Consider the following 25,830-nt stretch of genomic DNA (forward strand, 5'->3'; position numbering starts at 1 on the left):
ATGACGCAGCAGAGCAGTTCAGATCCGCCGCGGGTGGCACGCCAGACATAGTACGTGCACACCTCATTCGTGCTGTGCCCTGGGAAGCCTTTTAACTTGAGAGTAAGCGACGAGATCTATCTCGAATCATGGGCGGCGACGATTCAAGTTTGTAAGGAACAGCTTGACGACATTGATTACAAGCATGCGCTTCAGGTGAAAAACATCGACATGTTTCGTCAAGAGCTGGATCAGCTTCGGTCAAGATATTCAGGTGATGCACAGAGGCACGTTATTGCTCTTCTTTACCCAGCCTTGGACAACTATGATCGCTTCGCGACCACTTTTGTGAAGATGATGGAGCATACGGCAGACGTTTCAATGCTTTGGGGCCTTCTCTATCTTGTGATCAAAGCTAGTACCCATCACATTGCCGCCTTCGCGGTTTCCACTAACGTAGCATAGCTGTCATTGGAGTCTAAAAAGGTGACCGAACGTGTCACAAGGATGCTGGAGCAAATCGGCCATAAGCTGAAGAGGCTACATCTTTGCTCCGTTTCACTCAACGATTATTCGCAGATTAAGGGTGACATGATGGAAATACACCGAGAAATGATCATGCTTTGGCTTAACATCATCATGACTTTTAGGCAGCAGGAGTTTGGTAAGCACAATCTGCAAGTGGACAATCGGGGACTGATGTGGTCAAGGGATGAGCTCAGACCGCAGCTGGGAAAGAACTCAAGCATTGTATGAAGAAGCCATGAGCAACATTGGAGATGCAGTCACAAGAATCGAACATGTAGCGGAGCTGGTCGAGAGACAAGTCCGTCTCGTGGACATGGAAACACTACAAAGCTTGCTCAAGAACAAAGAGAAACAGGAAGAATCACAACGATTTCCGTGTCATACCTTGCCTGTTGCAGAGAACAAGAAGTTCTTCGGACGAAAAGACATACTGCGCGAGATAGAAGAGCACTTACGTCCAGCGGAATCCTCATCAGGGCTGAAATCGCTTGCAATGCATGGTCTCGGCGGCGTGGGAAAGACCCAGATCGCTCTGGCATACGGTTATGCCAAGCTCGACGAGATCGATGCCGTATTCTGGATTCCCGCTGAGCAGGAACTGGCTCTTCAGCAGGGATTCACGAAGATAGCTATCGAGGGATTACACTTGGAAGGCGCAAAGCCACAGGGACATCAGGAGAACATGCTTATGGTTATGAACTGGCTGCAACATACAGGTCAGTCAAAGCAGCCAGATCTGCATGTAGCTAACTCATCGTGGCGCAGACAAAAAATGGCTCTTGATCTTCGACAACGTGGAAAATCACCAGATATTCAACAATTGCTGGCCGGTCTCAAAGCATGGGGCGATTCTCGTTACCACAAGACCTCCTGCCGTGGCATCTCAGCCAATCGACAAGGCCCTTGAGATCAAGGAGTTCTCCGTCGAAGATGGCGCTGAGTTCTTGCTTCAGCATCTCTCGTCGAAGAATCCCGACCAGGTGGACAAAGACTCAGCACTTGAAGTTTCGCGACTCTTAAACGGGTATGCTCTTGCTCTTGGACAAATGGCTGCCTACATCAGCGCTCGTTCAATGAGCATCAAGGACTTCGTCAGATTGTATCGCAAGTACCCCAAGAAGCTACACCGAGAAAGGCGCCCAGGCTGGAAGTACTTGGGCTACGATCACGCCGTTGATACTGTGTGGGATCTCTCCTTCGACAGACTCGATGATGCTGCCATGTCATGCGTCACTCTTATGAGCTTCATGTCACCAGACGGCATCCCCGAGCATCTTTTCAAGACTTCTGATATCGCGGCGAGACTGGATGCTCTGAGCTTTTGTGAGGACGAATTGAAGTATGTGCCTAAGGTCTTGGAGGAGGTTCTTTGATAATACTGACCTCTATCAGACTGTATGATGCAGTCGAGCAGCTCACGGCTGCGGCATTAGTTCGATATGATGCAGCAAGCCACAAATTTGCAATGCACCGTCTTGTTCAACAGGAATGCTTGTTTCGAGTGGACAAAAGTCATCGCCAACGAGCATTTGATGCAGCGGTCAAGCTTTTACATGAACAGTTTCCACGTCGAGGCCCGATGGTAACATTGGATCATCTGTGGGAAGAAGGAGGCGAGTATTTGATACAGATAGCAGCGATCGCGAACCACTGGCGCGATTCGCAGCAGAAAGGAGAGCCATTGCTGTCAACCCAAGACTTATGCGATCTCATGGTAGATGCTGCGTGGTAAGTGATTAACAGCGACTACTATGTTTCTCGGCTGACCAGCCTAGGTTTGTGCAAGACAACGATCCCGCTGGAGTCATGTCACTAGCCGTCGACTGCGCTAGACATGCCTATCAGGAGCTCGTTGATGACCAGAAAGACAAGCTCCTCTACGCTGATATACTTGAGCTTTCGGCCATCCACGATCTCCACGCTGGTGATTACGAATCTGCCAGCACTCTTTCTCATCAAGCACTCGAGGTTATGGTAGAGATGGGCATGCCCCAGGATCTGAAGATGTCAAACTACTACAACTACATTGCTTTGGCATTGGACTCCCTGGAGAAGTATGACGAAGCAAAAGTCTGGCATAACAAGAAGGAGCCAATCCTCAGCAGCAGCGACGAGGACCTTTTCGTGCGACTGTCTTGCCAGCACAACCTCAATTCAGCACGAAACTTATACTGCGTTGGCAAATTCAACGAGGCAGAGCAGAGACTGCATCTGGCGTTGGGGCAGGCTACAAGATTCAACAGCTGGTATTCTCTCGGATAGTAAGTTTGTCTACCCCTTTGTGTAAATTACTTCGCTGACTTGCTCATAGCGTTCACGAAACCTATGCCTCGTTGTACTCTCGTAACGGCGAGCTGGAAAAAGCACAACGGCATGTTGAGCTTGCAAGAGAAGTTTTGGGCAAGGATGGTGGCTTCACGTCGATCAGTTGGATAAGTGGGCTTTGTGCATATCGCGCCTCTTGTGTAGCCATCTTGCGGAACCAAGTGGACGAAGCCATTGAAGAAGCCCAGAAAGCTGTTGCCTTCGGCAGGCTGTACCGAGCGCCGCTGGGGTCTCGTGCAAGGTCTGCACATGTCTTGGCTAAGGCGTTGAGACTTGATCCAGGACGGCAAGATGAGGCTGAGGCGGCTAAGACGGAGTCTCAGCGTTTACGACGACTTATTCGGTATCGGCCGACGAATTCGCTGGACGATTCGGATCACGCGTTCGAAATTCTCGTGAGCATTATCCAACGTTGATAGCTGCCTGGAGAGAGGATACCTGTAGCAGAAGCACTTTATGCTATTTGGCGTATCAAAAGTCTGTAGTTTAATTGGAGCGTCCAAATCCTCAAGTTCTTGTTCTGCCGCCTTGCTCAAACACCCCGAAGGTCTTTCAATGCCAGCAGTAGGGCTTCACTCTGGTAAATCGAAAGCGCGCAGGTCGATCTCAGGCTCGATGTCGAATATCAAATCGCTCATCGCTTTGCCGCTTCCCATGCTCATTGTTATGCCGTAGTAAGCTTGACCAGTGTTCACGTATACTCCGGACTTCTTTACTCGATCTCCCTCGGCCAAATTGGCGACGATCTTTCCTTTGGGTATTGCAGCAAGTATAGGCCGGTCTAACTCGTTAGTAGGTCGATATGAGAGTCCTTGTTTGATCACCTCGAGACTTGCAGTACCGTCGGCGAGCTGCTTGATGTACTTATGCAGTAATGTTCGGCAACGTTCGATAGAGGTGTGAACAGGCTCGAACACGCCAGAAGATTCAAATCCTGGAAGACCTCTCGCATCAGGTCCGTTGCACACGAAGATTGTGCCATCATTTCTCGCCGCAAGCTCAAGAGCGTCGTGATCGAGTATGGGCTCCAGCAGCAGCGTGACTTGCTCATGCTGCGAAGCTGGATCGGGGTTCTTGATGATCATCCAGCTCAGACCATCTGTCTTCGCCTTGAGGTCGATGGACGAGTTCGGGAAAAGTTCATCAATCAGGCGTTGCGTCCATGCTCCTGCTGCGAAAACAACATGCTGGCACTTAATTTCGCCTTCGTTGGAAGGACTTTTGAATCTGATGGACTGGATTCTGCTCGCATCATTCAGAGTAGCACCAACGACCTTGGTGTTACGGAAGATCTCGACTCCAAAACTCTTGCATCGGTCTACAAGCCAGTCACGAAGACCGAATTGGTTACTGTGTCACTTTCGTCAGTAATGATCTACGTTAATGATACCGAGCTTACATCATCATGGAGGACCCATCTTTGGGCTGCGGTTTGAGTTTCCAGTTCGATCCTGCGTTCGCCCACCCAGGCACATTGGGCGACTTCTCCTCTCCTTTAGCCGTAACCTCGAAAACAGTATGATCTTGGATGCTGGTGTATTTCCGGAATTCGTCATCTTCGCTAAGCTGTCGCAGCATGTTGTATGAGTATCCTGTAAGCTCATGCTTGGGGCCAGCCGGAAATGCCCCATTGATGCACCCAGTATTGTAGCCAGACCCAGTGTCCCATAGCTCCTCTGCAGCATCAATGACAACTATGTAGCAAGCATGTTGCCTGGTTTGACAAGTCAGAGCGATATGGTATGCTGTTGAAAGTCCTGTCAAACCACCGCCGATGATCACCACTTTCTCTTCCATGTCGAAATAGCTTGGCCTGCTGATAGAGCTGATGCTAGGTAGGTGAGTTCCTGGAGACAGCAGAGTCTGAGTTATGGCCGCGAAAGTTTGCGTATATACTATCCAACTGTATCCCTGCTGCAGACTGTATGTCAACGATCAGGACAAACAGATGCTCTAGAAGCGCCGACTACGTATCGATTCTGCACAGCACGACGAGGCTGTAGGTGCAAGGCCAATCTGGCATAGCGGGGAACCCGGCGTACTGTTTGTATAGCAATCAATGTGGGGCTTGTATCACCTGGCTACACCGGTCACATCCAAGCTTTTGAGCGACGAATAGAAGTCAGATTCCTCGATGCATCGCGTCCTCGTAGAGAAGGTGCAGGTCTGCAGCAACCCTCAGGCCAAATTCCAAAACTTATTAGGTTTGCTCGTAACAAGTCTAGCAGGCCGGCTTCTAATTGGTGGAGATGGAGATGGAAAGGAACTATCGGCCTTGCTGCCTTACGCCTTGCAGCTAGGCACCTCATCACGGCCTCCGAAAACGACCTCACTTCCAACTCATAATCACAAGGCGTGCACGCGTCAAACAACTCGTGCTCCCATCATGCGGATTCGAACCCACAGCGAAATCGAAATGATTTTTAACGCTCGCCTCTCCGGTGCAAGTAAAACTAAGTGACGTACACGACACGGCACGATGCATGACCGCTATACCTTAACGTTTGGCATGTTGTGGCACAACGCTATGATCACATTCACGTCACCACCACTCTTCCTACATATAGACACCTACAACAGAGCAAGCACGTAGAAGAATCAACATATAGCACCAAAGCCCAATCACAATGTCTCTTACACGCTTCACCACCCGACTATCAACCGTCAGAATCCCAGCTCGACAATTCTCAATCTCAACATCAAGTACGACTACCTCCAGCATTCCGCGTCAACCAGAGCAGTGCACTGACAAACTTTTTTAGAAATGGCCGACAAATCCAACCTCGACGCCAACAACCCCAACAGCATCGGCCGCGAATTCGAATCTGACGGCAAAATCGGTAGCGTAGGAGAGAAAGTCGGCGGGCCTTTCGCTGCAGACGGCACAGTAGGCAAAGAATTCACGAAGCAAGGTTCCATCGGCGGGAAAGCTCAAGAAGTGGCTGAGTCAAAGAGTGTTTTCGATAAGGATGGAGCAATCGGCAAGGAGTTCCAAGCTGATGGCAAGATTGGTTCAGTGGGTGAGGCTGTGGGAGGGCCTTTCTCAAAGGATGGGGCGATTGGAAAGCAGTTTACTGATAAGGGAGCGGTTGGTGGGACGGTGCAGGAGAATTTGGGGTCGAAAAAGTCGTAGCGGAGTGGAAGTGTTGATGCTAGCCTTGCTGTGAAGTGAGCTCTTAGTGTTGCCACTCAATTACTGTTGACAATGTATTGGCATGATATGAACCTTTGCATTTTTCGGCATGGCTTGCATTCTGTGGGAAAGTGAATCTAGCCACAGTAGTAGCATACTTTAAGCCCTGCCAACCTCTCTCCTCAGCCTGCCAGCAGCAGTATCAGCCTTGGCTTCGGGCCATGCGTCAACAGCCTCTTCCACCTCATCCAAGAAAGTGTTGCTATTGTGTATCCCTGTACCTCCTAGCACGACTCTCACACCCGGGCTGCTGGCATTGACTTGAGCAACCATCTTCGCTTCTTCGTAGGTGGCGCCTCCCACGATGAACACGATTATGTCTTGAGGTTTATCTCTTGTCTGTCCTCCGCCCTCCACGAACGGATAATTGTTCATAGCCAGACGTCCCTTGATGAGGTCTTGAAGTGTGTTTTCTAGACGAGGGGAGTGCTGAGTGTAGACATTTTCTACTCCTTTCAATCCACGCTGAAAGCGAGATCGAGCTTCAGAGAAGAGATTGCTTGATTGGAACAGGTCTGGGATTCCGCCCGTCTGCGGGATAGACTGCAGGCTGTGCGCGTATGTGAGGAGCTTTGGTATCAGATTTATTCGGTGACGTGAAATGTTCCCCGCGACTGCAAGGAGGTCCAGCAAAGCCGGCGTGTTGTTGCTCGTGTGGCCAGAGTAGCGCAGTGCATATATTGCAACGAGGCGCAATTTATTGCTCGGAGGTATTCGTGGGTCTTGTATAATCTGCTGGAGTTTCTTGACATCCTGTGAGTGGTTGTCGTTGCATGCGAGACTTTGCTCGAGCTCGGAAACGTCCAGAAGGTTGTCGGTTCCTACACGTCGAGACAGTTCACCGACCAGGGTGACGTGCTTCGTCACATTGCCAGATAGGCGACGGAACTCTGGATATTCTTCAACGAAGCGCTTCATGTCTTCGATGCTGTCAAGCTTCTGTCCAGACGCCTGCTTCGATGCAAATTGCTCGACGTAGTCCTTGGCGTTCTGTCCCAAATCACCGAAGTTGAGGTACATGTTTTTCGCGAAGAATGGGTCTTGGTCTTGTGAAAGTACAATCTCCTGAATCGCGGATCAGCATGTAAGTAGCTCCCAACATACTGCAAATCCATTACCTTGAATTCTTGCCTGACTTCGGGAACGTCACCAAGATTCACCCTCCCATTGTCGATGCCTAGCAGCTCATGTACCATGGCTTGGTATGTCCACTGCGTCAGGAGTGGTGTTACAGGATCATCTCTCCTGTCCACCAACAGCAGAATCGGGGGTGTATCTGGTTTCCGAAAATCGAAAAGCTGTTCCTCTTGTGTCATTGCATATCGTACTTCTGTTGCCAGCTTCTTGCACAGTAGACTGTTCTTCTCGTATCTGATCAACGGCTTCTTCTTCAACGACAGAAGCATGGCAATTACACCCTCAACTGTTCGCGACAAGCTGTCCTGGTTCCATAGATCGGGTGACGAGGACCAGATTCGCGTTGAGAGGGGTAATGAACACAGGTCGGGGTTGACAACGAGGAAGTCGGCGAAGTACTCGACGATCGATTTGACAACTTCGTGGTCATCAGCTTCGGCAAGACGTTCGAGCGAGGATTTCTTTATGACATTGCTGAAATCTGTGTCAGTCAGAGGTCGGTCGATTCAGCAATAGGAGTGGGCTGCATACAGATGTGGTACTCTCCATATTTGGGCTCGCGAAATTCGTCGATCAGGAATTGTATGCTATCCGGAGAAGGGCGAACGAAACACAGACAACGCAAATGGCGCATCTTCTCGCGATTTTGGTCATCGAGGCGTTGGGTGAGATAGACGGAGTGGTTTAGCAGCGCTGATTGCGACGTCGCCGAAGACACAATGGGCACCTGCTGAACATCAGCGATGGAGCGCATGAAACACGACGACAACACTTACGGTATCTCTGTCCAGCAGCAGTATCTTCATCTTCGCAGCTCCGCCGCTGGTCGTATCGCCTTGCGACACCATCTTATTGATGTAGCCCTGGACGCTCTGGAAAACGTCCATGGCTGTGGGTATATCGCGAGCCGCAGCTCTCTCATCGCCCCCTCGCTATACACACTGCGACTGTGTTGATGCTCTTTCTGGGATTCGACATTCACCAATCGATTGGCCAGGTGTGCGGTTGTGTTGTCACATGCAGCACCTGGAGCTGGCGTTGTCGGCGTGAGACAAGCCGTCAGCCGCGTTCCAAACGGCGTCTCGAGTCACGGCACCGCCCAGCGTGACTGCCCTCACTTCAACTTCCACCCTCTCGCTACCTCTTCTACTGCACGCTGCTCCTCGAGCTACCGACGACTTTCTGGAACATACTAAACCCCTTCACTCTGTCACTTCTGCAGGCTTCACCTGGACCACGAACTCCACGCGAATCTAGGCTGCATTCACTTTGTGCCGGATCCGGTGCATCATCGCCTACCGCCCGGCGTTCAACCTTTAACCTTGCTGGCTGGCATTACCGCTTCCACTTAACACCTGCACGCGCTCTTCTCTGCCGAGATTGCTCTACCTCCTATCGCCTTTCCACCACCACCGCCTTGCTCCTGCAACAGCACCGCAGCAGCTCCCGACATCTTCCAGCGACGCCTCCGCACCGCTGACGACAGCCTACCTCAGCCGCCACCATGGCTGCGGAACGAGCGCTCATGAACGAGTACAAGTCCCTCGCAAAGGAGACTTGGACTGATATCTCGCTGATCAACGAGAACATCTTCGAGTGGTCCGTGGCGCTTATCGTGCTGAATCCCGACTCCATCTACTATGGCGGCTACTACAAGGCGAAGATGACCTTTCCCAAAAACTACCCCTACGAGCCACCGACATTCACCTTCACTCGCCCATTGTGGCATCCCAACGTCTATACCGACGGCCGTCTCTGCATCTCCATTCTACACCAGCCCGGCGAGGATCTCATGAGCGGGGAAGATGCGGGTGAGCGGTGGTCACCAGTACAGCGGGTGGAGAGCGTCCTCATATCCGTCCTGTCGCTGCTGGATGACGCGGAGTGCAGCTCACCCGCCAATGTGGACGCCGGTGTGCAGTTGAGGAACGATCCCGAGGGGTACAAGAAGCGTGTCGCTGAGGATCGTGAGAAGAGCAAGCAAGACATTCCCGCAGGGTTCGAGATGCCGACCCACGAGACCGCATTCAAGAAGGAGGAGAAGGTCGTCGACATGAGCTGGAGCGACAGTGAGGTGGAAGACGATTTCGACGACAGCGATGACGACGAGGAGATGTTCGATGAGAACGAGGGTAAGACTAACGAAGCCGTATGGTTCTATCTGTGATATTGAGCTAACCACATTCTAGGCACAGACGAAGAGGACGACGAAGAGTAAAACTCCTTCCTACTCTTCACCTCACGAGACTGGCTGCATGCCATGATATACTTCATGAGCACCACGAGTACACGAACAGCATCTATCGATTTGGGCATGATTTCAGCGAGGAGTTTGGGCGCGGGATTCCGCGGCACGTAAAGCGCACGCATACTACTTTTTGGGCCATGGGTGGAGAGGCACATTCCGTGTAGCGCATACAGCAGACAGCAGTGCCCTCGGCCACAGCTATGACTATCGCTCCAGTTCAATTGAAATTCAGTGCAAGATTCCTGAAATCCATCCTTCACGCGGTTAACGGTGGGCATCTGAAGCGGTCTAGGATCACGTATCAACGCTTTAGTTGGAGCTGCAGCTGCACAAGCGCGAGTTGCAGCTGCCGTGCTTGCTAGCAAACGCGTGCCCACCAAACATGACTCCAAGCTTCCACGCGGAAGTAGCGCCTGTCAATTTCGATATCGTTTGCTGAACACTCTGATCTTCCCCAGCACATTGTCGATGGGAGCATCAATCGCGTCCGAAACGACAGTCGCTAGTGACGCAATCACGCAGCGGAACGAGCCCGAAAGCTCGTGAAAGCTGCGGCGTGCACGAGCAAATGGCGTCCAAAGAACCCGCCAAACGCAAGCGTCTAATCACTTACGGCAAGCAGCCTCGTCGCCGTCTGCACTTGCAGTTCACAGAACCTTCGTCTGAGGTGCTGGAAGGTCCTCTTGGACAGCCGTGCAACGCCGATGAACTGAAGAACATGTCGTTCGTACCTGCGAAGTATCAACCAGAACCACTGCGGCCTAGCAGCCAAAAGGCCGCAACCATGACCATGGAACCGACCGACGAGCAAATCGAGACCCTCATCAACTTCACCGGTACTGATGCGGGAACGGCCAAAAGGTTCTTGAGAGTGTGTCTGCCGTGATTGTCCATTGCATAGACACGGCCCAGGACTCGCGTTGATGCTGACAGGTGCTCTCGTGTTCAGGTCAAGCAATGCAACGTCGAGACCGCCGCCAATGCTATCTTTGATAATGAAGACATCACCAAGCTCGAGCAAGGCATATCATGGGACCCAAATCTCATGACAGCTGACCGCGATGGCAACAACAACCTTCATCCACTCGGCACTTCCGCTGCACCCACGCGAGGCAATTCACCTGCACCTAGTCTCAAGGACTCTGCGCCCACCAACAGCGAACAAGAAGATGCCCACTACGCACAAGCTCTTGCTCAGTCACAGGAGATGATGGGCCCATATGGTGGTTGGACGCAGCAAGAGACCGGCACAGTGGGGAAAGATGGGACAGAGCTTAGGAGAATCGGACCATCCACTCAGAAAGAGTACGAAGAGTCGCGCTGGGGCATGGTGTTACATAATGCGAATGAGCTGGTGCCCGATCTGCCTCTTGAAGAGCGAGTTCAGCTGCCGGACGACGACGCCCCTCGATTTTTGAAGCATGCACCGGACGGGCACTACGTGCCGAACCTCCTAACCATTTGCCACAACATACCTGTGGTCAGAGAGGCTTTCCTTCTGGCAGGTCAAGGCATTGTGGACTACGGATATGCATCGGACTGGTGGAAAGGTGCCACAATTCCCAAACCGAGGATTGTTCAAACCGATAGCGACGCGACTGCGGACGACGATGCGGAGAAAGCGAATGAGTTTGTGGCAGAGTTGCAGAGGCTCACGGCCTTTTTGGATTCCAGCGCTAGAGTCTACGCAAGCTCTGGTGGTTTGTCGAAGACGGACGTCATGAAGGCGTGCCCAACGGCTAACAACCCGCTGGAACATTTCCTGAACAGCTACTTCAAGATTGCCAGCGCGAGATGCGGCAACGAAGCTGGACAAATCGCTGAACTGTTTTGTTCGCGTGCTGGTCCCATTGGACAATCTGATGAGGACAAAAATCAGACAACCAACGTGCTAGCCTTGACTGCTAGTTGCGCAGACGATGTGCCCGAAGATGCGAAACCAGACCTCGCCGAGTGCTTGGATAGATTAGTATGGAGCACAGATTCCGAAGATCCTGAGCCGCAGCAGTACTATTTGCATCAGTTTGGAAAAGTCCTGGTGATGAAACTCGAACAAGAGGACAGGACCGCTTCGCATCTCAACATTCGTGTTCCCGCGACGTTGGTTATGGACAAATATGCCGAAGAGAACATCGAAGCCACGGGTCCTTTGAGGCAACAGCTTGTTCAGTCTAAGAGACGCATCAAGAAGATCACGGATGTGGAACAAAAGCTGAAGTACTGGACCAAAGACGGCAAGCAGATGGATGCGTCGCAGCTTCTGAAGCACACTCATGGCCATTTCTCGGGCCAGAATCGCAGAGATGTTGATCAGGCTGATAAAACCAATACCGCTTCGTTGTCGGCTGATCAGCCTAAAGAGTATTCGAACATCGCGAAACAGCTTGAGACAGTCATGGCTAGCATCGACGAGAAGCTCAAATTACTAGCCGAAGAGAAAGAAAAGGCAAAGAAGGCCATCAGTGATTTGAGCAAGGCCACAATACCTGGTCTTGAAGGACAAGAGACGCAGTATCGGTACACCCTCCGCGGAGTTGCGACTAAACCTCACATCACCTACCTTCTCAAGCCCAAAGCCGAGATGGAAGAGCAGCCTGAGAATGCGGAGCACAATGAGCACGCTGGGCAGACAACCTTCAAGTCCGATGCCACCATGAATGATGATGAAACTACCACACCGCCAGGGTATCAGTGGTGGCGAATTGACTACGAGGTCACAGGACAAAACGCCAAACTTACCCGAACGAAAGCGGACGACTTTGACGTTATCCGAGCTGTGGAGCTGGAGCACAACTCCGCCCTTCTGGTCTATGCCAGTGATGACGCTGTGGATGACATCGATATCAGTGACCTTCCTCCACCGCTTCTGGAATTTATTCGGCAAGATAACGAACAATTCACTGCTGACATCGAGGCCAGCAAGAGAAACCCTCCACCTCCCTACCAGGTTTGTGAAAACACCTCGACCCAATGCTTGTGATTTGTACTGACAATTTCAGGACGATCAGGATGATCTACCACAGCTCGTCCGCGCATCTGTCGAGGCTGCCGAGCACGATGACGATGCGGACAGCACCAAGGCGCAATACGACGGCGATGACCATCAGTCAACAACTGATGCCCTGACTCGTATGTCTGCTGGCGACTGGATCAATCACAATGCAAGCAATCGTGACCCGGAACCCGTAGACATACACTTGGATCCTGTGAATGATACTCCCCCCAGTGGTGCGGATCCCTTTCCTGAGACTCGAGAAATGGAGATGATCGAGAGAAAGGGCCCGTCAAGTCTCTTGACAAGCCGAGCTGAGCAGACCATTGGGCCTGGCCAGTACGAGGAAGATGTGGGGATGGGTGGTGTAGGTGAATCGCAGGACATGGGCATTGGCGGAGCTCCCAGCCATGGTGATGAGTTGAGAAAAGGTGGATGAAGTGACGAATTATTGAAGCGATACATGATGCTACGTGAATGTACAGCAATGGCGGGCACGGTACTTTGCTTGTTGCATAGCGATAGGGTGTTGCATGGCCTCGCATGCCCAATGAGAGATGTCTGACTTCTTCAGCTCCGCTTTAAACGCGGTTTGCAAATCATGCCAGTTCTGACCTTATTCGCTGGAACGCGCAGTTCTCAATGACAGATCAAGCTATTATCTCAAGAGAAGCCGGGCCACGAAGGGCAAATGCGATAATGAGGCATGTTGCGAGGCTGTAATTGGAGGCCGCATTGCACACGCCGAACCACTCACTCTACCATTGGTACCGCCGGCGATGACAATGTTGACAGAGGGTTCAAATATTTATTGACAGAGATTATCTCCTACCTCTGGTTCGACTGAAAGACTCGATCAAGCCGTATTCACCCAGCACTGGAGTTGTTCCGAAGCCACTGGCGACTGTTCCGCTTTGATCACATCCTCCACATGGGATACAGAAGAATGCCGGCTATACAAAGAAATTGCTCGTATCGACCCGAAATCATCGCATTCGCCTGAAACGTGGTTGTTCAGGTCAACGTGCAGATGACCCCGCCGCGGATCTGGAGACATCAGTTCCGCCAAATCAGCCTCTGACATGCCAAATTTTCTGAATGGCCAAGCAGATGCACGCACGAATGAGCCTTCAAGCGGCGCCCGCGTTCATTTGTTGTGAAGATGCTGCATCTAGCAAATGTGAATTGCGAGAACAAGAAAAAACTTCGAATAGTGCATCGCAGACCAATACCAAGACGACGAAATAGGGCCTGTGGCGTTTACGTCTCATACTGTACACCACATCCCGTCGGAAGACAGAGGTGATTCCGCCAAGCGCCGTGCATACGGAACCACTCAAGCTCACTCCGGAGCTGAGCTGATCTCTGAAACTCCTTCGCAGTCAAGCACATTGTGTACCATTGTACCTCGATATTTGCGGGCCCGAAAAGCATGCTACCATTGCGGCAGTATCGAAGAACAACCAGAGAACAGTGACGTTGAGCGCGATGATGACAGAGGACATGGCTCTCATATGTCTTGGGCGTACAGCCCTTCTCAGCGGTCATCGCGAACCTCTCCACGCTCGCGGGATTTCGATCGTGAGCATTTACAACATACGAAACGTTCGTGCCTCCATCATTGCTTGACACGTCAAAGCTCCTCCGACGCGAGACATGCACAACGCATATACCACTTTCGCACTCCACAATCCGCAGAAGCTGAGTTTCGCGTGGTGCGTGCATGAACCAAATCCAAGCTACTTACACATGCCGAAGCCCTCGAAGCATCCACTTCTTGCAGCAAAGCTAGGGCTTGCTTTAGACAACCTTTCTGGTTAGGATCCATTCTGTGGAGTGCCGTCCCTGAAAGTGTCTAGCTAGCACGTATCGTGGTAGTTGCTCTGCGATAGTCCAACGCTCACACTTTGCGCCAAACGCCAATCCTTCAGAGGATGCCATGGAAAGAACCCCTATACAGCGATCTTGCCAGAAATGGAGCTGCCAGGTCGTGTTTTGATTCAACTGATACGCGTGTGAGGGCGTAGGGTTCGGCATGCCGTGATTGCTGAACGAACTCTATTGCCCTCATGATGGAAGGCACCTCGTGGGTGGGAGTCTGCACTCTTTTGACAGAGTGGAGAACATGAAGCTATATCTTAACGGTCCCTGTCCAAGTATGAGTGATGAGTATTGTGCTCCATTTTCTTCAACTAGCAACGTCTTCGCTCGTGGACCCAAGGGACATCAACGTTCTACATCATGCATTCTCCAGTCAATCTCCTCAGCTTGCCGGCGGAGGTCCGGTTGATTATCTACTCCTTCGTCCTCACTGATGAGTGGACCTACATCAATTCGTGCGGTTCGACATCGCAGCCATTGCAGGATCAACCTTCTCGGAACCGGCTTCCATCACTACTCAGGACATGCCAGCTACTGCGACAAGAAGCGACAGCAGTCTACTACAGCAATTTACAAGTCCACTTCGATATTTGCAATGGGATCATACCTTTGGAGCTCATCACCTGGCTCGATGAGATCGGAGAAACCAACGCTGCTCTGCTTCGACACTTCGAACTGCGATGGGGAAACTACGCCGACATCAGCTTAGACCTGAGATGCCGAACCTCCAAGCCTAAGCCTTCTTCCAAGAACAATCGATCAGAGGCAATCCTAATCCAAACATACCATCGCCGTCTCTCTGCAGTCATACAACAAAGCCTCTCTCACAAAACCTCACGACATGACCGACAACTCTTCCTCCCACTCCTCCAACTTGCCACTGGAAACCCAACTACGAGCATACAAAGAGGCAAGAAGCATACTCTAAGCGTCAAGGGCGTCCCCCTCGCTACTGCAATCCATCCATGCGAGTTCTGGGAAATCAACGGCACTGCGGAATTCTGCCGAATACTATCGAAAAGTCTTTCGGACTGGCTTGAAGATAATCTCACATCAAGGGGAGTGTTCAAGGATGTTGAGTGTATTATGGAATTTGTTACGTTGGCGAATGAGCATGCTTCTGCGCTGCGGTGGCTGGGGTACTGGTGAGTTCGCAGAATACCCACAAGACTTACAGAAACAAATGTTGGCACGATTGTACAGTAAAATGGGAACAGAATGTGAAACATTTTGGGCATCATCTAGTGGGTCACAGCACAAATGCAAAAGTCTTCGTTGATCTTCATCATTGCCCTGAAGTGGACAATGCTCAGAGCGTGGTGATCTGACCACGAACGCGTGGGGGGAAAGAGTGGAGTAGAATTTGATACATTTCATCACCCTCGTCATCAGCGTTATTGTCAACAGTATATAATGGTCGTGTTCTCCCGACAGTCTGGTGATGTCTCATACTTCGTTCTCTGAGAATCGAGGAATTTTCAAATCGTCAGTCAAGTAAACAGGAAGTCGAATTCGTTCAGTCTATCCTAAATCACAAAATACAATGCAACTCTCTATACTGAGCAAACTCGAATTCACCGCCATTGACCACCTCGCAAACCGTCTCCTTCAATGCCATACCTTCTCTCCAGTCACATCCGAATGTACTTGTACCACCACTGTCGTCCTCGGAAGTTCAAGATCCCGAAAGCACGTCCTGCTCCTCTCTTCACGGGAGGACCGGCCTGAAGCTTGCCACCGGCTCAACTGGAACATGTCACATTCATATGCACGCACGTGTTGTGCAACATCTTCAGCTCTGCTTCTGCTACCTCCACCGAACAACCTGAAACACAATTTCCTCTTTTCCTTCTCAGGGCTTGGTAGAAGGATCATATTCTGCACTGCACATATTCGTAGTGGTAGTGATTTGTCACACATGCACGAGATAGATTGAGAGCCAAAAGACCTCTCACTCGCCATGTTCGAGATGCCGCTGCGAAGAACCTGCGAACGCACTAGTGATCACCTTCTTCAGCATGGAACACAACGGCGGAGGAACAGCAAAAGCACGAAGATGAGATAGAAGAAATAAAGAGCAGGAGTATTCGAACGAATCAAGTTGGATTTCGCTTCCCATATTTCTCGTTTCAACCATACCAATGGACTAACCGCAATCATAATATTAGCCAGCATACCAAAAAGCATAGCGCAACAGCAATAATAAAAGATGCTCCCTAGTATATATAATCCATAAGAACGCAGCACCAAAAGCACTCGGACTATCAGCACTTGATTCCTCGCGTCGGCCGTTATCATCGACAATCATCATGTCCCCAAAAACGCCCATTTCTTGTTTCGAAAGTTGTTGAGAGAACAATTCTCCTCAGCCGAGGCTCAGCAAAAACCCGCAAGGATCAATGCCGTGTGGCAATGTTGTGAAAGGAAGTTATCCAGCAGAAGCTGTTTCCAAAGGGGCAAAGCGCTGTCGTCAATTCGTCAGGCCGTTACATCGTTCTCGTCGTACCTTGCCATGCTGGATATGGCACCCAGCGAAGGCGTTTCTACCACCTGCTGGTAGCGCTTCGTCCTAGATTAGGGCGTGCTGGCGGTCCCATAGTTGACTTCCTGACCGGGCTGCCGGTCGAGCGATCTGGTGCAGCCAATTGTGCAGACTGGCCAATCTTGCCAAAGTCCTGGAAGATATCAATGCCCTCTTCACTGCCATCACTGTTCAGCTCCACGCCAAACAGGTCAGCAACATCTTTGTTGCTCATGGTCGGACCGGGCAGATTCTCTGCTCCAAGGCCGACATCGAGCCACTTCATGTCATCCCCAGCGCCAGCATGTATGGGTTGATGGGATTGCTTGAGCGGCGACCCACCTAGCTTCGCAGGTGAGCGTAATGACCCGGATCTCGTGAGGAATGGAGACATTGAGAAAGGGCTATTGGTTGTTGCTGGAAGTGTGAGTGTGCTGTTGCCCTTAGCAGTGCCGGTGATGTCAGCCAGAATACTCGTGCTTGTAGCAGCACGCACAAGCGACGGGCGCCTGTTGCCTCGCTTTTCAGGTGAACCACGTGCCGCAATATCTTCCTGCGGTTGGTCAATGAAGATGTCGAAAGCAGCATTGTTGAAATTGTAGCCTGCACTCGGGCTTTCAGCGGCAGGCCGCCACGGTGTTTTGCTAGCCTTATATGGTGAGATGAAGGGCGTGAGCCCAACGGGGCCCTCTTCACTGAGCGCAAAGGCAGGGCTCCATGTGCTAGCATCTGGCATTGGGCTGAATGTCTTGGTTGGGGAGCCCAACAACGCCCGAACACGGTTGCGATGGTCTTGCAAGTTAGTGTTGGGTGATGCGGCAGTTGCTGGTCGTGCTGGCCGCTCGAAGATAACAGCTGGCGTGAGAGGGTTGTCGTCTTTGCGCGAAGGCGAAGAGCCGAAGCTAGTAGGCAGCCCGTGATACCGATGCTGGTCCTTGTTTGGGCTGTCAAATGACGAGCTTCGGATGCGCGCGATCTCAGCCTCAGCACGGCCCTTCTTGATGCGATGACTACGCACTTCGTTCTCTGACGCTAGTTGAATGGCGGCGCCGCGAGCGGCAGAGGATTCAATGGAAGACCAGTATCCAGAATCACCAAGACCGCCAGCTCTTCGCCGCCGGCTGCCCGAACGACTCGATGGATACTGGCGGATTTCTACTGGTGGCGTGCCGTTGCGATGCGCATCGAACGTTGGCGGAGAGGATCCTAAGTCTGCTGGCGGAGGTGGCGAGGAGCGCAGGTGAAGTGGAGGTGGAGGCATAGCCATTGCATCTTCATCACGCTCGTCGTCCTGCAGAGCAGGATCCGAGGCAGGGATTGTTCCATCCGAGCTGAGGTCAGCCTCATCTGGGAACTTGGCCGAATCGATGTCTTTGCTCTCAACCTTCCTCGATGATGAGGTCGGACCCAAGCTGAAGTTTCCAATGGCAGGAGTGCTGCCTGGTCTGAAGCTGGCAGGATCCGACGTGGGAGGCATTGACATGGAATGCGGGTACGAAGCGCCATCAGGCATTTTCCTCATGGGCTGCTTCTTTCCGAGCAAGAATGGGCGCTCCTCGCCAGGCTTGATGACCCAGTAGTTTCCTTTACCTGGGTCGTCCTTAGGGCGCTCTTGCTTGATGAAGTTCTTGTTCAAACTCAAGTTGTGGCGGATGCTGTTCTGCCAGCCACCTTCGGATTCTCGGTAGAAGGCAAAGTTGTCGGAAATCCACTTGTATATTTGCGCCAGCGTAAGGCGACGATGTTCTGATCGTAGAATTGCCATGCCGATGAGTTCCGCATAGCTATGTGGTGGTTTCTGCCCGTCATCTGTCACTGTAGGCAGATCCTCTGGGCGCGGCAGTTCGAGGGAGGATTCATCTTGGTACGTCTTTTGCTTCTTGGCACCCTGCTTGATGGGCACCGCGTCGGACAAGCCACGTTTCAGCGGAGCTTTGTACCCATAGTCCACCTCCGAGTATGGTGCCATGGTCATATCGCCGAATGACGCGCCCTCGAAGGCGTTCTCCTTGTTGTGCGCGGATGAGTATTGCGGGAACAGGCTTTTCTCCATTTTGGGTGCGACCTGCTGGTACATGGCATAGAATCCGCTGTCTTTGGTGGGCGAATCTGTCTGGAAATTCGTCTTTCGTGGGGGCGACAGGCGGAAGTCTATGAGCTGGTGTGAGCTTCTCGGACGCAAGGGGGAACTGTCTTTCTTGGAGGGTGAAGAGCCGGGGCGGCTATGGCCAGTGGAGGGGTTGAGCTGGACGTTGGACTTATTTGAAGCGTCGCTGAGGGGACCGAAAGCATTGAGCAAGGCCGCCTCTACATCGTCGGTGGAAGAGTGGTGCTGGTGTAAGTGGGTGTCGGAGTCTTCCCAAATCTCCAATGGAGCGACGGCTTTTTGACGCGTCGCTGCCATCGGACGGCGACCACAAGCTGTCGACGACAGCTCTCTCTAGTGCTGTTCTGTTTATTGACGCGTCGGGCGCGTGATTTGGTCGTTGTGGTGGGTTCCCTGGTGCTGCAAACGGTGAATGTGCGATGGGATCGTGGAGCGGGGGCGCGCCGGGCGTAGGCAGGCGCAGCGGCGGACCAGTCGCGGCAGTGCCTGTGGTGGTGAAGAGCGTGGATTCCGGGAAATTTCTGTTCGCGACGCATCAGTTCCTGTCGAGAAGTTGGAACTTGGAAGCAGCGTTGGGCTGAACGTCCATGCCTGGGATCTGGACAAGCCAAGAAGCCAGGATTCGACGCGCCGGCAATGTTCGCATCGGGACACGGGAAGCCCGACGGCCAGCGAACTTACCTGGGCTAATCGTCGTCGCCGATCGGACGTGTCAATCGCGATGGCAGGTTGGAGAGGCGCCTGCGAGATAGAATGGCGACGCGTCGGGGTGGTGAGGCGCGGTGGTGGTGGTGAGGTCAATGGGTGAGGAGGACTGGAGCTCGTGTGAGGTCCTCGAGCTGACGAGCGCGCGAGGCTGTACCTCTGTCGAGCGGGGCACGTGAACGAGAACGTGTAGCAAGGGCGATGTCACACGCTCCTTCCGCGACGCTGATTCGCCTCCGCCACGCAAGGAAGCTGCTGGGCGGCTCGAGGGTTGAGACCAACGGCACGATCGGTGCGATCTCTGTCGCGAAAATGGTGCGCTGCTCTCGAATCAATCTGCTGTCTGCATCGGTCACCTGCTTTCGTGGAGAGATTCTATGTACTGGAAGTGCGACGAGGGAGTCGCGCACACAGCAATATTGCACGATCAGAATAGAAACACGCGCTGTGATCACCGTGGCTTGTCTCACCGTCGTCGCACCTTCCTCGCTCCAGATTGTGCGTCATCCTTGCAACGCGCGGTGGGGCGCAAACGCGAACCCGTCGCGCTTCCCACAGACGTCATGTGACGGATCTCCAATCTCACCTCCAATCTCCATGCATAAACGAGGTCTTGGTCACATCCGAACGAACAGACCCGCAATTCCATCGTGCAGTGGGCCATGCGACCGGAACCAGCGCGGCTGTTGCTCATACGTCGGCGACCTCATCTCTCCAGGCTGTCTGCTCATCTCCTCGCTCGTAACCAATCGCTACATTATGGAACCGCCCGTTGATGTCGGAAATCACGCAAGCAGAAAACGCAGACGCAGCTTCCGAAAGAAGCTTGCAGATCTTTCCAACGGTATGCGCGGCGATAGTTGTGCAGATGTCGCACAAGCTCTAGAACCCGGTCTTGCCAGTCAGCAGCTCCTCAGGAGATCCACCAAGCGAGCACACGGAAAGCAAAGGCAGATGGACACTGCTATTCCAGTCAAACATCAGTATAATGCACAAGCTTCACCAGCGGACAGCGGATCCTATTTGTAACAGCCTGACGGATGCTCTACAGGCGAGATTGAGTCGCAAACGGTAGGTGGCAAAATGACGAACATTGATGAAGAAACGCTCGAGAACAACGTGTCAAGAAAGGGGAAGCAGGACGAGACTGCAGTACTACGCAAAAGAAACAGCACCGTCGTGATGCGAACATGGCTCTCGAGAAGAGATGATCGTGCTGCTGTAACATAGGAAGACGAGATTTTCTTGTGCTCTAGGCATTCAACACAGCCAGCCTTGGTGAGGGGTACGCCTAGCCCACCAAACGAGGAGGCCATCGTGAAAATGGTCCGTAACGGAATAAAAGCAAGAAGACTGGCAAAAGTGCGGATGGAATCGCAACTGCAGAGGATGATGTTGAAGGTTCTACCTAAGATGGCTCCAGTGAATGATGTTGGCCTGAGCAGATCAATGAGTTGAGCACGCTTGCTGCCTTGCGCTGATGCCATACTTCGATACTATAGATTTCGTCGCAGCGCACGGTACTTAATGGCATGCGGTCTGCATAGACTATGTCCATTGCCACGATTTTTCTGGCCGCCAATAAAGGCGTCAAATACGCGGTGATGTGCGGCTTGGAGCACAGCCACCACAAACATCTTGCATGAGGTGGTCTTGGCAAACCATCGACGACAGCTTCAAGCGCATGCCCACGCCTTGACCTCACGCCTCGACAATAGTGACCAATACATGTCCACTATACTTTTGAAATCCGTTCAGACCTTCACATACCGAACAGAGGATCTCAACAGGCAACTACGGCATAGAAAGGCAACATTCGCGATGTCGTTACACATCGGCGAACAGGATGCGGCCGAGCTCGACCATGACCGAGAACGAGGAGATGCTGTTACCACGAGTCCGGAACATGCAGATCCATACATTTATGAGCCCTTGCCTGGAGACAGATGGATTCGTGTTCTGGTTTTGGAGCCGGCGCCAGAGCTGGACTGCCCACTCGTTGCTCGGCTTGAGGTGCTCCATTTGGGTCCTGCTTTACCCATGAAGCCAATATCACTGCGCAGATATGGAAAAGCTATGGAATCCAGTTATGAAGCCATATATCCATCAAGATATGAACCCACGGATGATGAAAAGCAACAGCATGAGGCTCATGTGTCGCTCGTAAATGCGAGAAGATTGCCCTATACCGCGGTGTCGTACAGCTGGGCCATGGACGACGGTGATGATTCACTATGCCGTGTGCTGACACTCCACGGCAAACAAGTCTCTATCACCCAAAACCTATCGGAGGGTTTGCGCAGAATTCGCTACGAACACGACTCGCAACGGCTCTGGGTGGACGCACTTTGTATTGATCAACAAAACACAACGGAACGAAGTGCTCAAGTTGCTATGATGGCCGATATCTTCGAGCTCGCCGAGCGATGCATAGTATGGCTCGGAGAGGATCTTGTGAGAGATAACGACCTTGCGGTGTGGCAGCTTTCACATTGCCTTGTGCCAAATGACAATCCCGAAGCATTTGACAGACTTTTTGGACATAGAAACGGGAATGCCGCCATCGTGGTCTTGAACTCCCTTATGGCTGTTGACGATAGTCAATGCACTATGCAGGCCTGCAGCGAGAGACATACTCGGATAGACGATGCAGATCTCGCTGGCGAGCTCTTCTACGTTGATGTTGGCGAGAAGGAATTCAGTGATAAGACGCTAAAGGAGTTCTGGCTATATTTGCTCGCTGCGCCACCAGAAACGGTCGCAAGGAAACTCTCCGGAATAGGAATGTGGATGCAAAGAAGATACTGGAAACGACGTTGGATAGTGCAAGAGAGCGCATCTCGCACTCGTTCGTCCGGTGCCACCGATTATTGCTGGGCCGAATTCTCCGTGAGTCATATTGGAATGCAGAACATGCTACAGCTGCTGGCTAGTATTGCCGATTCAATTCAAATCTTCTTGCGGCGTACCGGCTTATTCACACGAGATGTCACAGACGCTCTCAGTATTAAGCAGGCTGGGGTCGATCCGAGAGACGATCTGTGTGATCACCTGTGCATTTATGCCAGCATGCAATGCTCCGACGAACGAGACTATCTCTACTCGCTCGTCACGCTCGACCCGAGTTATGGAGTACAAGTGGACTACACACTATCAATGCGAGAAGTATGCATCGAATTCTCCAGATTGATGGTGCGCAAAGGAGAATTTCGACGACTTCTCGGAGCATGTGATTCTCAACGTGAGAATTTTCCGACTGTGCAGCCTGCGCTTGACCTGCCATCCTGGGTGCTTGATCTACGACTATATTGTGATTTTACACACAGATACGGAAACACGGCCGCACATGAAGTAGTCTGTACCAGTTCGCAGCTATCCTTGGAGCTCCATTTGGTAGGCTCAGCCGTGGGCTTCGAAAAACTTCCAGGGAAGTGGCCTCGGGCGGGACCAAGGTCATGCTTGGCCTTCAAGCCTCACGGTTTGGATTTTACTTCCATGTGGCGAGGCCGATGGGGCAGACCTCCTACCTTACTAGTTAACTTTGAATTTAACGATCACTCAGCCGAGATAGCAGACACTCTGTATTGCGACGATGCTAAACTGCCTTGGAAGGAACTTCTGCTGCTACGACCTGTGAACACAGAGCTTTCTATGTACCGATTGATCAAATTTGAAGCTTTATCCGGAGTGTACAGCGCCGATGGGAAGGAAATTGTTGACTGGAGTGCTTATACACCGAGAAAGGACTCTCTAAAGACGCTACACATCGTATAAGCATACTCAACTCTGTCTCTGCTCGTTCGACTGAACATGAGAAGAGGATCGCATCGAGATGCAATATCACCACATCAATTTCGCATTTCACCAGATTGCTATACAGCCACGGAAACAAATCGACCACCCCATTACATGTCGACCATCGATTTGATTGCGGTACAATCGAAAATATCAACATCACTTGGACATCCTGCCATTCCTGATACGAAGAACGCGTAGCACGGCCCAAGACTACAAAACTCGCCTCCTTACTGGAAGCAAGTGTCAGGTGGACGAGAGCCTCAGCGTCAGCGGTAGTAGGTCGTGGATCGCGACCATAGAACTCCTCGAAAGGCTTCCCGTCGTATTGGTGCTGCACTTCATGTGTTTCTACAGCGCTGTCGATTGCCGATGGCACACTGGCTCAGTCGCTTACTCGGAACGCTGAAATAAAGCACTGGAAGACTGGATCTCAGCATTATCCAATGAAGAATCTAGACCTAACATTGCTGACCGGAACACATCCTCGGATCTTCTGTCTCCGACCCTTGAAAGGGCCGGTGCGATTTGTCCCTAGGGCGACGGTGCACAAGTTTTCGAGTCCTGCGATACGATATGCCGCCACGCAAGCCAGTGTAAAGGACCACTATAGCCGTCGCTTAGCTTTAATTCCCTTTCCAGGCTGCCGCTATTCCTGACGCTGCTGCCTGCTATGGAAGCCGTGTATAGTGGGCTTGGCCTGTTCATATCGGCTTCATCGTATCTTGAGCGCTGAGAAGTAACCAAACAATTGCATTCGAGCACGTCCACAACGAATCATCAGCTGCGACCATGTAGAAATGCATCGATCAATTCGTTGATACAGAAATCTACATACCGAACCAGTCAATTTCGCTGGTTCTAAGCGAATGTAAAGTACTGTCATCGATGACTACTGTCGGACCAAGCGCTTATGCACCACTACTGGGGTTGAGCCCACGACTGAGACGCTGCCAGTGCTCCTCTGCGCTGTAACCACCGTGGTGAACCAGAGTGCGCACGCAGTCTTCACACATCGTGCTTCACTTCGGAGCAGCTTGGCCCTCTTCACCACGACGATACGGCTGGTACTAGAGATGAATCAGCATTGTCATGTCCGATGTTGGAACGGTTTATCGTACTTGACCTTCATAGATTGAGATCTTGTCGGCGCTTTCTTTGGCGTCTTCATCACGACGGTAGGGCTGGTACTAAAAATGATTCAGCATCGTCCTATCAAAGCTTGTCATAATGGAACGTACCTGGCCTTCATAGATTGAGATCTTGTTGGCAGCTTGTTGGACATCTTCATCACGACGGTAAGGCTGGTACTGGATGTGGCTTAGCATTGTCCATCGAAGAGTACGACTGTGCGTTGGAACGTACTTGACCTTCATAGATTGAGATCTTGTCGGCACTCTCTTGGACGTCTTCAGCACGACGATATGCCTGGCGCTGCGGGTGGTCAGCCGAAGCAAGGAGCGAACGCCTTCACTATGACTTACAGCAATACTGCCTATTGGAACAGCTGCAGGTGCTGCCATCCCGCCTGCGACGAGGACAGCCAAGGTAGCAATACTCAATGTATTCTTCATTCTGGATTTGCTGATTGGAATCTCTTGCGATCAAGGAGTGTAACAGAGAGCTCTTCAGATGGTGCCAGAGAACTCCTTTTAACTTGCTCCTGGACTGTGTTCAGAGCCGTGCATTTTCTCGATTCGATTCATGCGCGTAGCTTCCTGGTCAGTTCGAACGATCAGACCATCAGTCAAGCGGAATTTACGACGTGCACTAAGACCTGCCACTGTTGGCCAGGGATAGCACATGGGCAGAGCTCTTGAATGAAGCCCTCGCGCCGTCGCGATACTTGAAAATATGCTCAGGGCTGGGTTCGCATAGTTCGATAAAGTATCACTCAGTGCATCGAAGGGAAAGAAAATGCCTCAGATCAAGCAACAATGCATATTCTCGCCGCTCAGATTGAGTTTGGGCTGGCGTGGGAGCACAGAAAGAGGAAGGTAGGAGCGTTGGAGCGCAGGACGGAAGAGAAGGTTCGCCTGGTTCGTAACTTCTTCGAGAGGCCTGGGAAGGAGGCACTTTTGCAGCTAGCTTGTCAAATCCATCACGTCAAGGCCCAGTGGCTCTTGAAATATTCGCCCAACGCTGTGACTACTCAAACCCCAGTCTTGGTGCATTCTGCTCCGACTCCAGCAATTGATGTAGACTGGCTTGCTTGTTCACTATGTCATGGGACAACAGATACCAAAAGGAAAACATGGCTCACAAGAATATCCCATCGGCCCTTGAGTTCCCGAGGATATTGAGCTCGTTATTGAAAAACAAGGAGTGCTATATCACCTGTGACACGTCGTCAGTCTAAACGCAGGAACGATGTGACGCTTCGGCACACCTGTTATGGTGCATGTTGCGATGCTACCCA

The 25,830-nt window shown here is 51.8% G+C and overlaps 10 protein-coding genes across 10 annotated transcripts; 6 read left to right on the forward strand and 4 right to left on the reverse strand.

Moving 5' to 3' along the window:
* CKM354_001104300 (uncharacterized protein) lies at positions 1-3,248 on the forward strand (the record flags this gene model as incomplete). The annotated part of the gene is made up of 8 exons (XM_044806520.1): positions 1-50; positions 108-393; positions 445-643; positions 690-1,223; positions 1,273-1,846; positions 1,900-2,235; positions 2,283-2,768; positions 2,819-3,248. 8 exons carry the CDS (start codon positions 1-3, stop codon positions 3,246-3,248), a joined length of 2,895 nt encoding a protein of 964 aa, XP_044662455.1.
* A 156-nt stretch (positions 3,249-3,404) lies between these two features.
* On the reverse strand, positions 3,405-4,629 carry CKM354_001104400 (uncharacterized protein; the record flags this gene model as incomplete). The annotated part of the gene is made up of 2 exons (XM_044806521.1): positions 3,405-4,182; positions 4,232-4,629. 2 exons carry the CDS (start codon positions 4,627-4,629, stop codon positions 3,405-3,407), a joined length of 1,176 nt encoding a protein of 391 aa, XP_044662456.1.
* Positions 4,630-5,459: 830 nt separating this feature from the next.
* Positions 5,460-5,965, forward strand: CKM354_001104500 (uncharacterized protein; the record flags this gene model as incomplete). Its single annotated transcript, XM_044806522.1, has 2 exons — positions 5,460-5,535; positions 5,595-5,965. The coding sequence occupies 2 exons, from the start codon at positions 5,460-5,462 to the stop codon at positions 5,963-5,965; spliced, it is 447 nt and encodes a 148-aa protein (XP_044662457.1).
* A 159-nt stretch (positions 5,966-6,124) lies between these two features.
* CKM354_001104600 (uncharacterized protein) lies at positions 6,125-8,049 on the reverse strand (the record flags this gene model as incomplete). Its single annotated transcript, XM_044806523.1, has 4 exons — positions 6,125-7,090; positions 7,144-7,643; positions 7,694-7,889; positions 7,939-8,049. The coding sequence occupies 4 exons, from the start codon at positions 8,047-8,049 to the stop codon at positions 6,125-6,127; spliced, it is 1,773 nt and encodes a 590-aa protein (XP_044662458.1).
* Positions 8,050-8,666: 617 nt separating this feature from the next.
* Positions 8,667-9,380, forward strand: CKM354_001104700 (uncharacterized protein; the record flags this gene model as incomplete). The annotated part of the gene is made up of 2 exons (XM_044806524.1): positions 8,667-9,294; positions 9,352-9,380. The coding sequence occupies 2 exons, from the start codon at positions 8,667-8,669 to the stop codon at positions 9,378-9,380; spliced, it is 657 nt and encodes a 218-aa protein (XP_044662459.1).
* Positions 9,381-9,978: 598 nt separating this feature from the next.
* On the forward strand, positions 9,979-12,841 carry CKM354_001104800 (uncharacterized protein; the record flags this gene model as incomplete). Its single annotated transcript, XM_044806525.1, has 3 exons — positions 9,979-10,281; positions 10,360-12,357; positions 12,410-12,841. 3 exons carry the CDS (start codon positions 9,979-9,981, stop codon positions 12,839-12,841), a joined length of 2,733 nt encoding a protein of 910 aa, XP_044662460.1.
* Positions 12,842-14,643: 1,802 nt separating this feature from the next.
* Positions 14,644-15,432, forward strand: CKM354_001104900 (uncharacterized protein; the record flags this gene model as incomplete). The annotated part of the gene is made up of 1 exon (XM_044806526.1): positions 14,644-15,432. The coding sequence occupies one exon, from the start codon at positions 14,644-14,646 to the stop codon at positions 15,430-15,432; it is 789 nt and encodes a 262-aa protein (XP_044662461.1).
* Positions 15,433-16,826: 1,394 nt separating this feature from the next.
* On the reverse strand, positions 16,827-19,208 carry CKM354_001105000 (uncharacterized protein; the record flags this gene model as incomplete). Its single annotated transcript, XM_044806527.1, has 1 exon — positions 16,827-19,208. One exon carries the CDS (start codon positions 19,206-19,208, stop codon positions 16,827-16,829), a length of 2,382 nt encoding a protein of 793 aa, XP_044662462.1.
* A 2,229-nt stretch (positions 19,209-21,437) lies between these two features.
* On the forward strand, positions 21,438-23,390 carry CKM354_001105100 (uncharacterized protein; the record flags this gene model as incomplete). Its single annotated transcript, XM_044806528.1, has 1 exon — positions 21,438-23,390. One exon carries the CDS (start codon positions 21,438-21,440, stop codon positions 23,388-23,390), a length of 1,953 nt encoding a protein of 650 aa, XP_044662463.1.
* Positions 23,391-24,433: 1,043 nt separating this feature from the next.
* Positions 24,434-24,985, reverse strand: CKM354_001105200 (uncharacterized protein; the record flags this gene model as incomplete). Its single annotated transcript, XM_044806529.1, has 5 exons — positions 24,434-24,481; positions 24,533-24,601; positions 24,653-24,721; positions 24,777-24,845; positions 24,896-24,985. 5 exons carry the CDS (start codon positions 24,983-24,985, stop codon positions 24,434-24,436), a joined length of 345 nt encoding a protein of 114 aa, XP_044662464.1.
* Positions 24,986-25,830: the final 845 nt, after the last annotated feature.

Source organism: Cercospora kikuchii, assembly GCF_019650295.1.
Source record: "Cercospora kikuchii DNA, contig_00007, whole genome shotgun sequence".
Taxonomy (NCBI): Eukaryota; Fungi; Ascomycota; class Dothideomycetes; order Mycosphaerellales; family Mycosphaerellaceae; genus Cercospora; species Cercospora kikuchii.